Source organism: Danio aesculapii, chromosome 12 (assembly GCF_903798145.1).
Source record: "Danio aesculapii chromosome 12, fDanAes4.1, whole genome shotgun sequence".
Lineage (NCBI taxonomy): Eukaryota > Metazoa > Chordata > Actinopteri > Cypriniformes > Danionidae > Danio > Danio aesculapii.
In genome coordinates, this window is record NC_079446.1 from 46240156 (window position 1) to 46252216 (window position 12061).

Below are 12061 nucleotides of genomic sequence, written 5' to 3' on the forward strand. Positions count from 1 at the left end.
CAGACGAGTCTTCGCTGAGGCCAGCTTCCAGCCTCCGCCACTGAGACTGCAGCTCTGCACAAGACGTTTGGCCAGCGGAGAAATTAAAATGATCGTGCCCAACTGAGCCTGGTTTCTCTCAAGGTTTTTTTTTTCTTCACTTCCGCCATTAGTGAAGTTTTTTTTTTTTTCCCTCTCCGCTGTCGCCACTGGCTTGCATGGTTCAGGATCTATAGAGCTGCGCATCGTTGGATTTGCTCTTCAGTATTTGGACTCTCAGTAGTGATTATTAAACCACACTGAACTGAGCTCAACTGAACTGAACTTAAACACTACAAACTGAACTACACTGTTCCTATTTACTGTGACCTTTTATGTGAAGCTGCTTTGATACAATCTACATTGTATAAGCGCTATACAAATAAAGGTGAATTGAATTGAATTGAAAATGGGCGTGTGCAGCTCTGTTTAGGGGGAGTGTCGGAGGAGGGAATAAGGAAAGGTGCATAAAAATTTGCATAAGAATGGGAGTGTCTGATTTTCAAAGGCAAAACAAACACACAGACGCAGAGGAGAAAGACAGTGACTCTGTTTACATGGTCATCAGTAATCGAATTATTTGGCTCTCTCAATTAGGAATTTTATTCATGCCCCTTGTAACAAACGAGATATTTGATTCGAGGAGCTGCTGGAAGCTCGTATTTTTAATGCAATGTTTGTTACCGCACAGCGAATGAAAGAAAAAAACCCTTCGCATTTCTCTGTAACTCAGTAGGTAGTGTCAGAAAGCCGTGTGTGTTATTCCTGTCACAAAATACGGCGAAAATCCAAGTCTGGAACCAAGTCTTTCTCATGAATGAATGCAGCACACTCAGAGACGTCATGATGCACTCCCAGGTTCAGACAGCCAGTCTACACGTTGGAATACACATCTCATGGCCGTGACGCAGCTTACAAAATTAGTTTCAAACCAGAAGAACGGATTTGCTCGAAATAATGCAAAAAAAAACAGTTTTTACTTCTGTGTAATATATGTGTCCTAATAGTGTTTTTAGCAGCGTGGGACACATATATATGACTGTCAACCGCTCAAAAATGTGTTTTGGTGTTTCGTGACCCTTTAAATAAAGCAGTTCAGAAGACAATAGTGCACTCACTGCACTCCAACAAAATGGTAAAGATTTAATTAATTAATACATATTAAACCTCTTTAACATTATCATATGTACATGCTAAATCACCGATATGTGTTGGTTTGCACTGATTCACAGTTCTACGTTCAATTTCAAATGGTTTATTTTATTTTCAAGATCTGAGGTGAACTATCTGCTGCTACTTTCAGTAGTATGGCAATAAATGTCATGTAAAATGGCATTCAAACTCACATTATTAGCATTTAACACTGAATAAAGCACATAACGTGTACATGAGGTGATCATTGTCCAGTTTTTGTTGTTTAGCAGCAAGAAATAGAAGCCGTTTCTAAAATATAAATTTCAGGTGTTGGCTAGGACAAAAACTCCATTTAATAAGGAAAACTCATATTGCGTGCCGTTGATTTATTTACAACATGATTTAAATCAGCCTTTAGGCTCGATAATTAGGCACAGTCCTATTCATGTCATCAATCTGGCATCCTGCACTTATGTGTGTTTTGAACTTGAGTGCTATACCTGGTTCAACCACTAGGTGTCAAACTTTCAAACTTACATACTGCACTTTTAACCATTTCAACACTTTCATGCTTACGATCACACCGGTGTGATCAGCCATGGCTGGTCCCTGAAGCATTCGATCATAACAGTGTGATTAGAATGTTCAGAGTACACCGCAACAACAGATTTAAAATTCAAATCTGATTGCGCACGCTGATAAATTTTATTTGTTTGAAAGCGCGAATAAATAGTGATCACAATTTATTCATGCTTTCAAACAAATAACATTTATTTTAGGTTTCAGACATTTAATTACACATAACTACTTTACATATACATATATTTATGTGTGTGTGTGCATGTGTGTGCGTGTGTGTGTGTATATACAGTTGAAGTCAGAATTATTAGCCCCCCCTTTGAATTTTAACAGCAAAACATTTAAGGCTTGTATAATACACGCAGATATGGAGACAGCAATAAGTATTATTAATATAACTGGACAATGTGTTAAATTTAAGAATATTATTTGTTGCAGTGTCACAAAAATTATGCTATATTGAGGCGAGCATGGCGTCATGGTGGCGCAGTGGGTATCCCAACCACCTCACAGCAAGAAGGCTGCTAGTTCGAGCCTCGGCTGTGTCAATTGGCATTTCTGTGTGGCGTTTGCATGTTCTCCCCGTGTTTGCAATGGTTTCCTCCGCGTGCTCCGGTTTCCCCCACAAGTCCAAAGACATGCGGTACAGGTGAAATGGGTAAGCTAAATTGTCCGTAGTGTATGTGTGTGAATGTGTATGGATGCAGCTGGAAGGGCATTCGCTGTGTAAAAAATATGCTGATTAAGTTGGCGGTTCATTCCGCTGTGGCGACCCCAGATTAATAAAGGGACTAAGCCGAAAAGAAAATGAATGAATGAATGACGCGAGGATCCACAGCTGTATCCCATCTAGATTTCACCGTGCTGCAGAAGAGGGTGAAGTCTAGATGGGATACAGCTAAAGATACTCGCATCAATATAGCGTAATCTAATCTAGCTGTATCCCATCTAGCTGATGTGTAATTTTAAAAATAATCCAAGTAATTTTGGTTAACTTCTGATCTTAGCTGTATCCATTCTAGCAACAACAGCTGGGCCTATTACCAGTCATATACAGTAACAAATAATACGTTCATTATTAAGCCGTTTAAACGACAAAATATATGTTCTATCACATATTTGAGAATCGGAGTATGAGAACTTTCAAAATATAATTAGAACATTTGTCAATATTTACAGAAAAGGGCAAAAAGAAACAAAATACAACGTATATCAGCCTGATCTCACGAGAAAACGTAAGTATTTTACATTTTGACAGTTTAGTGGCTAATTCGTACGAATTCGTACGAGTTCAGTCGTACGAAATGGTACGATTTTAAAAAGGAGGCGTGGCACCTAACCCCGCCCCTAAACCCACCCGTCATTGGAGGATGAGCAAATCGTACTAAATTGTACGAATTAGATCGTACGAATTCGTACGAATTAGCCACTAAAAAAAAGTTACGCATTGCCGTGAGATTGTGTGTCAAGTGAACTTAATATCATTTCAGAAAACTAATAAAAAGACTTCTATTTGTTGTTCAGTGTCTCTAGCAATCTAATATTTTTCTGCATGTACATTTATATACTGAATCTCCATCATTTCACATCCCCGAACATATACGGGCTGCACTGAACACACTTTTGGAAATGCCTTTTTTCTCGAAATATCGCAGCATTTTGCACTGGTCGCTTTACAAGAAAACTAATAAGGAAAAAGCTTTTGAAGTGCAGCCCGAGATCTCATTCATAATCTCATCCCATAAATCAAAGTCTCCGCACAAACTTCAAATGTCTGCCTCTGCAGCGGTGAGCTTGTTTCTGTTGATACACACCTTGACCACTTCTCCACCCTCCACCTTCATCAGGTGCCGCAGGTTCTGCTGCAGTAAACTGGTGTTGGATCTCCATTTCAGCAAACCCAGCAGATCCACTGCAGGAGAAAAGAGATACAGCACATTAGCCACATCTGCACACGTCCGGATAAACTGCAAAAGATGCTTACTCAGATTTTGAGTCTTGTTTCTGATCCATCCATCCATCTATCTACCTATCTATCTCTCTATCTATCTCTCTATCTATCTACCTATCTATCTATCTACCTATCTATCTATCTATCTACCTATCTATCTATCTATCTATCTATCTATCTATCTATCTAAAAAAGCATTTTCTAGACAAGCAAATAAATACTGTCTTGTTTTAAGTAACAAGTCAAAATAATCAGCCAATTAGGTGAGTCAAATAATCTTATGACAAAAGGAAAAACACAGTCTTGACCCATTGGCAGATTATTTTGCTTGTTTTAAAAGTGCCCTATAATGAAAATCTGGGTATACCAAAGTACAGTACAATAATAAAAGATCAGTTAATGGAAAGGGTCATACTGTGAGCTTCAGACACCACTGTTTCCTCGTCCTCATGTGAAGTCATGTAAACTATTAAATCAAGCGTCTCACAATTTGTCTCATTTTGTGAGCCGACTGACAACAGTTGCTCCCTCCCCTATTTCTCCCCTCCTCTGCAGGCCACGCCCACTCCTCCCTCTGCCCGCAGTGCTCCACACCAATCATGATGCATTTTTTGAAAAAATTCTGAGGTAGACTTGAACCAAAAGAGGGGGGGGTTTCATGACCTTTTAAATGAGAAAACAGTGGGCGTGGCTTGTTTTTTCTACTGCGAGTTGATTGGATGTAATAAATTAGGCATTTCATTCAGAAAGATTGGGAAAAGGGTTTGGGAAAACTGACAGCTGGAGGGGCGTGGTTAAGTATGTTAGCCACGCCCAATACCTCAGACAGATGTAATCTGAGAATTTAACTAAAAACAAACAGATTTCAGATTTCAATTAAAGATTACAAGAGCAACAACTGTTTTTTTTTTTCTTAAAGACATGCACAGACATTTTTTTTGTTTAAAAAAAAATATATATATATTTATTTATTTATTTATTTTTTTTTTTTTTTTTAATATTTTTAAATATATTTATTATCTGTTTTTTGTCCTGTCTCTGTAATCCTGTTGCACTGTAGAAGCTCTGTCACGAAAACAAATTCCTCGTATGTGTGAACATACCTGGCAATAAAGCTCTTTCTGATTCTGATCTGATTCTGAGAATTGTTCACCACAAAATTAGCAATGTGAACTAACAAAATCAACAGGGTTAGTTTTAACTTCATGCATAATTTAACAAGAAAGCTCTGAGATCTGAATTGTACAGGATTTTTTTTTTACAGTTCAGTTACCCCTCAAATGTAAAAAAACAGTAAGTATGGCAAAAAAAAATTGCCATGACTGACCAATCAGAATGAAGTGCTCCAGAGTTCTGCTTATAAATAACTAATAAAAGGATGTGAGCAGGAGAAGAGTGTGATTTCAGTTCAGCAGAAAGCGAGGGTGTGTGGGAGAGAGAGGTTTCTGAGAGCCTGTGGGTTTAATAAAACTACGAGAGTGAATCCGGGACAGACAGAGCTGTCAGGCCACAAGAGAGCCGCTGTCATTCGCTATTAAAACTGGCTCCTCCATTGCTGCCATTGGTCGAGAGCATTTTCAGCTCCTCTTCAATCATCAGGGAAATGCATTTCACAATACATAGAAAATATTGAAACAAAACCTGAGTGATAAAGAGGCACTATGAGGAATTGATTTCTACCTGCCATGATGACACAGAAAACAGAAATAGCTGGAACAACACGACTGTTTGGCTCGATATGCTTGTGTATGTTATATAAAAAAATAAATTACGGTTTTACTTTTTCCACGTGATGGAAAAGTCTAGATTGAGAGTAACTGGTTGAATTCTGCAAGCTTTTTCCTGCCTGTTACTTATTGACTGCAGTGAGGATCAGTGGGCGGAGCTAAAGAGGCAGTAATGTAATAGTGGGCGTTGATCATCTTCGGTGGAGGCGGAGCTTAGCCACACTATTACCTAATAGCAATGCTCATTCCACACTCTGTCATTTCAGAAGACTGGTATGAATATAAACAGTTTTATATTCAAGAAAAAGCAAACAAACAAACAAACAAACAAACAAACAACAACAACAACAAAAAAAAAATCAAGTAAATACGCTCAAGTGTATACAACTATATAGCACAAAAAATCTAGATGTATGTATATTAGCAATATCACAGGAGTAGCAGTGCGATATTGCTGTATATCAACATTGGTGGGAGGCGTGTGTTGGCTCCAGACTGCAGGCCGAGTGCCTTATTGACCCATTAGTGACTATTAACAGCCATATCACGCTGCTGCAACTGTGATATTGGGTTCATACAACAGTTTGATGGCATAATAGTGTATATAAAAAAGGAAATCAAATACAGAGAGTATGAGGAGCTACTTTCGTTCATTCACATCTGCAGCTGATGACAGAACAGCAGAAACCGTTACTAATTCACCAATGTCATTTAAGAGCTAGTAATTGAATGATTCTAAAATGGGGGATTTTGCTCACATTTTATGATTATAAGGTTGAACGGCATGAAATGCCATCAGTCTACAGAGTTCCCAGTATTTCTCTGTTACAATCAGGAGATCACAATTATTAACCTCAAAAAAGCAAGAGCAAAGCAAGTTTGGTTTATTATTTAAATGTCCATTTTCTTCTCTTTTGTCTATGCATGTATGAATAATCTAGTTTTGCATGCTATCTTTATTAAATTTGAGAAATAAACTCATGAGACACTTGGCTTTTGATGCATATTTTTCAAGGTTATTTCATGACTGATTTCATGTGTTTGCCTATGGAAAAACAAATATTGAACACAGTAATAAAATTATTTCTCGCTACTTTATAATCTATAACTTTTAATATTTTTAGAAACTTTCTAGATGTGCCATAGTAAAGCTTAAAGTGTCTTTACAATGATTCCTAATTGTCGTTTGTAGCTCACGGAGGTCAAGAACTATTACTATTTAAATTTAGGTAGGCCTAAAGTGAGTACTAACAGGTTAAAAGTTTGCCTTTACTTTTTCCACATGTGATGGAGAGCTTAGTACCTCCTTTTTCTGCCATTATTGATGATCTACAAATGCACTAAAGATGAAGGATTTTTACAGATTTAATAATTTAAGTTGCTTAAAATACACTCACCAGCCACTTCATTAGGTACACCTTATTGGTACCGGGTTGGACCCCCTTTTGCCTTCAGTACTGAAAATATTCCTCAGAGATTTTGCTCCATATTGACATGATCGCATCACACAGTTTCTGCGGATTTGTCAGCTGCACATCCATGATGTAAATCTCCTATTCCACCACATCCCAAAGGTGCTCTGTTGGATTGAGTTCTGGTGACTGTGGAGGCCATTTGAGTACAGTGAACTCATTGTCATGTTCAAGAAACCAGTCTGAGATGATTCAGGCTTTGATATGCCACATTATCCTGCTGGAAGTAGCCATCAGAAGATGGGTACACTGTGGTCATAAAGGGATGGACATGGTCAGCAACAATACTCAGGTAGGCTGTGGCGTTAACACGATGCTCAATTGGTACTAATGAGCCCAAAGTATGCCAAGAAAATATCCCCCACACCATTACACCACCACCACCACCAGCCTGAACCATTGATACAAGGCAGGATGGATCCACGCTTTCATGTTGTTGATGCCAATTCTGACCCGACCATCCGAATGTCCCAGTGGAAATTGAGACTCATCAGACCAGGCAACATTTCTCCAATCTTCTATTGTCCAGTTTTGGTGAGCCTGTGTGAATTGTAGACTCAGTTTCCTGTTCTTAGCTGACAGGAGTGGCACCCGGTGTGGTCTTCTGCTGCTGTAGCCCATCCGCCTCAAGGTTGGACGTTTTGTGCATTCAGAGATGCTTTTCAGCAGACCTCGGTTGTAACGAGTGGTTATTTGAGTTATTGTTGCCTTTCTGTCAGCTGGAACCAGTCTGGCCATTCTCCTCTGACATCAACAAGGCATTTACCCCCACAGAACTGCCGCTCACTGGATATTTCCTCTTGTTCAGATCATTCTCTGTAAACCCTATAGATGTTTGTGCGTGAAAATCCCGTAGATTAGCAGTTTCTGAAATACTCAGAGCAGCCCGTCTGGCACCAACAACCATGCCACGTTCAAAGTCACTTAAATCACCTTTCTTCCCCATTCTGATGCTCGCTTTGAACTGCAGCAGATCGTCTTGACCATGTCTACATGCCTAAATGCATTGAGTTGCTGCCATGTGATTGGCTGATTAGAAATTTGCATTGAGCAGTTGGACAGATTGTAACACCTGTGGCCGGTGAGTGTAAGTTAACATCTGGATCCCAATTTGAATTAACATATCATCAACAAGTTATTGGATTAACAAACCTTTAGATCACTATTGGAACGCTGCTGCTAATCTCAACTCAAGCTACGGTCACATGTGCGTTTCCATTATTAATATTACACACGGCTCGAAATTGCGACCGTTTTGGTCACATATGCGCCAAAATTTTATCCATGCAACCCATATAATATAATTAGGAGCATTTGTACGAATGTATAAATTTGTTTCATGCGACCGATAATGTTCACCGCATGCGCGGATTTAGGAAACATTCACGCATAATGCATCTTTGCACTTGAAACGTAGCGCTCAGGAATAGTTTAAAACTGTTGTCATGTCAACTCACTGCAGTAAACTAAGCCTGCAATGCCCGCCCCGCCTTCATGCTCTTCTTATTGGCCCACTGCTTTAGAACTGAACGCGAATGGATTGGTTAAACTCAGCTGTCAATCAATCAGTCAATGCCATCTGCCTTCAGATGACAGAGAGAGGCTACAACTGCGAAAATGTAAAGCGCTGAAGATGAGAGAATGAAAACAACACTGACAGATTTTGTCTTAGAAACCACCTAAAGTTACAAATAATGGCAGATCTGATTACTGATCAGGTGCTGAATGTTAATCCACCATCTACAGTTTTCAAAGAAAGGATAAAAGACTTGCATTGGCTTCAAGTCTGCTATGAAAATAACTAAAGCGTTCCTGTAAAGTCTGTGGGACGGAATTTCCAGGTAACTGTTTGCCACATCTACACATTTTAAGCACCAGAGGTTCTGTTAAATCCTTCATTTATTTATTATTTATTTATTGCCACATCAGCAACTTATGGCTACTTCATGGAAAAATGGAAATACATAAAAATATTACATAATAAAAACAAATTCGCATTACAACAAAAAGTTACTAACATGAATATATAAAATAGAAATAAATAAATTCACACTAAAATATATTCAAAGTTAAATATGATTATTCATACATAATTTAAGATTCTTCCTGTTGGTACCTTTTAAAAATGTCCATCAAAGCACTCTCCTTATAAAAAATTTGTCTAATTGTATTCAAACTTCCACATACCAACAACATATGTTTGATAGTAAGAGCAGCCTGGCAGTGATTACATTTAGGTGGGTCTTCATTTAATCCTTCATTTAATTGCCAGACACTGTCAGCCGTGCAAGTGGCCATCGCAAAAGGGCTAAGATTAAACGAATATTACAGCTCATGTAAAGACCGGTATTGATATTAAAATGACGTATGCAAATAATAAGGTACAGGTATACGTCAAAAGCATCTGTGCAATATCAGACACCACCCGTGAGAACACGGCACAGTAACATATCGTTAACAGATTCATTCATGTCAAGCAGTGCGTGCGGGGTCGGTGAGCGCTCCGTGTATCTTTTTGTCACTCAATTATGTTATAAAAATGTGTTTTCTTGTGATAACGGGATTTCGTGGAGACATATTTGAATCACGCATGCATATTTTTTGCTTGTTAGTTTTGATTAGTGATTTCAAACACAATGAATCGGTTTATAAAACTTGTAACGGTGCTTATAATCGGTGGGTGCGACTAAATTTTGTCTGGTGCGCCTACATTTTTCAAGTTAGGAGCACCAATGCCGAGCCCTGTTACATGACCAGCAGTTACAAGTGTCTCTACTTCCAGTGATCTCAAATGTTAGTCTGAACTCCACAATAAACAGTCAGCATTGGACAAGTTCTTCCAGAAGGTGGAAAAAGTGGTCTACAATACACACCTTGTGTTTATATGCTAATAGAGGAATCCTCATTACCACGTCTGCTACCTACCGAATGGAGAGTTTTCTGACAAAGGTCTTCATTAAAGCGCCGTCTAAACTGCCCCCACGGCTCAAGGGTGGCATAAAACCACACGCTAATAGTCACGCAAGTCGTTAGCAGCTCTGTAATCAATTCCCAAGCACGGACGGCCTCGTAGCACGCTGTGTGAAAGGAATTACGCCGTGTCCGGCGGGGATAAAGATGGCCTTTAAACCTCTCCGACGCCACATGCTCGACACGCAGAGTGAAATGCATGCATGCTTCACACCGCTTGTGTCTGAACGCAGCAGGATTTGACATTACAGCAGAAAACATCTTGGCATTCTGACACAACTCAAGTGTTTTGCTAGCTGCGCTTCTGAGGGTCGTAAAGTGTCTCACAAGCACAGGTTGATTTACATCAAACGGCAGACGCTGTTGAGAAGTTTAATGATACTGAACTCATCAGAGACAGAAAGAGGAGAACGACACCCTAATATTTAGCATGCTGTTATCTATAATCAAATACATTGACTATACTTGCTGGCATTTAAGTTTTTAATTGTTGTTATTTTCATATTTAAAAATAAAAATAAACGATAGGTAACACTTTACAATATGGATCCATTAGGTAATGTATATACTAACATTAATTAAAAAAATACTGTATTTTAATATGTTTGTTAATGTTAGTTAATGGAAATAAAGTCATTCATTGTTAGTTCATGTAAAAAATAAAGAGTAATTTGCATAATCTAAAAAAATATATAATAATGAAATATATACATAGTAGGGATGTCCATGTCCGCTCACGTGATCAGATATCGTGCCCGATCACATGGTTTCAGACTCGATCAGAATCAGACGTTACCTCCCGATCAGGACTCTAATATACAGTTAAAGTCAGAATTATTAGCCCTCCTGAATTATTAGCCCCTTGTTTATTTTTTTTCCCCAATTTCTGTTTAACTTAGAGCAGATTTCTCCAACACATTTATAATCACAATAGTTTTAATAACTCATTTCTAATAATGGATTTATTTTATCTTTGCCATGATGACAGTAAATAATATTTGACTAGATATTTTTCAAGACACTTCTATACAGCTTAAAGTGACATTTAAAGGCTTAACTAGGTTAATTAGGTTAACTAGGCAGGTTAAGGTAATTAGGCAAGTTATTGTATAACGATTATATATGCATATGACGCTAATAATTTTGACCTAAAATAGCTTTTAAAAATTCTAAACTGCTTTTATTGTAGCCCAAATAAAACAATTAAGACTTTCTCCAGAAGAAAAAATATTATCAGACATACTGTGAAAATTTCCTTGCTCTGTTAAACATCATTTTGGAAATAATTATAAAAAATCAAAAAAATCAAAGGGGGGCTAATAATTCTGACTTCAACTGTGTGTGTATTATATACATAATTATTTTTTAACACATCTATGGTTATGCATCTATAGTTTCTAAAAGCACATTACTGGCTTTGCAAACACTGTGGCACTTTTATTTATTTTGTTGTTTGCATGCCTGCCGGGTATTTTAAGTTGAGGTGCTATTTGTTTTTATATTAGATTTTTTTTTATATTTACTGCTCCACTGACGTCCAAAAGTGAATAATCAATGTTACTCTATTTATTACTTGATGGTTTAAGCTACCTCACAGAAGTGCTGTTTTTTAACAGAGTTGTTAAATGTTAAAATAAGGTGAATTAAATAAAAATTAAGGAACATGCTGGATCTGTTTCTTCGCTCTTCTTTATTCTTTATGTATTATAGAAGTATCAGATCAGATTTCAGTATAGATAGATACTCAAAATCAAATGACTCCGTATTAGCGATAACCACATTAGTATTTGTTTTGCCCTCGAGTCAAAGTTATATAACTATTATGTGGAAAAAAAATTTAATTTTCATTTAAACTTTCAAATAACTTTCAACAAATAACTATAATATCTAGAACAAAAATATATTAACATACTAGTATACTAAATCTAACCATTTTTGCTATTGAAATACTTTATTTTATAATTTGCATTTATTTTATGTCAAGAGAATATTTAAATTGGTTTACTAAAACAACCAAAAAATTAAATCAATAAAGAGACAAATAAAGATTAACCTGGACTTAAATTACTTAAAATAAATAAACAAAAAATACCAAAAACAATTATGAGTTAAATAATATAAATAAAAAATATATGTAATAATATTATATATACAAAATAATATAGCTATATGTAAAAAAAAAAAATAATCATTTTCAGGTAAACGTGATG

The 12061-nt window shown here is 37.2% G+C and overlaps 2 protein-coding genes across 3 annotated transcripts in view; one reads left to right on the forward strand and one right to left on the reverse strand.

Moving 5' to 3' along the window:
- The window catches only part of dock1 (dedicator of cytokinesis 1), a 927369-nt gene that overhangs the window by 782955 nt on the left and 132353 nt on the right, over positions 1–12061 (reverse strand). For both annotated transcript variants that reach the window (XM_056470102.1, XM_056470100.1), the window contains exon 19: positions 3546–3643. In XM_056470102.1, coding sequence (XP_056326077.1) covers positions 3546–3643 — 98 coding nt within the window. The remainder of the gene's footprint in view (positions 1–3545; positions 3644–12061) is intronic.
- LOC130238984 (disintegrin and metalloproteinase domain-containing protein 12) overlaps positions 1–12061 on the forward strand; it is a 541789-nt gene that overhangs the window by 135831 nt on the left and 393897 nt on the right. The gene's annotated exons all lie outside the window — the stretch shown is intronic.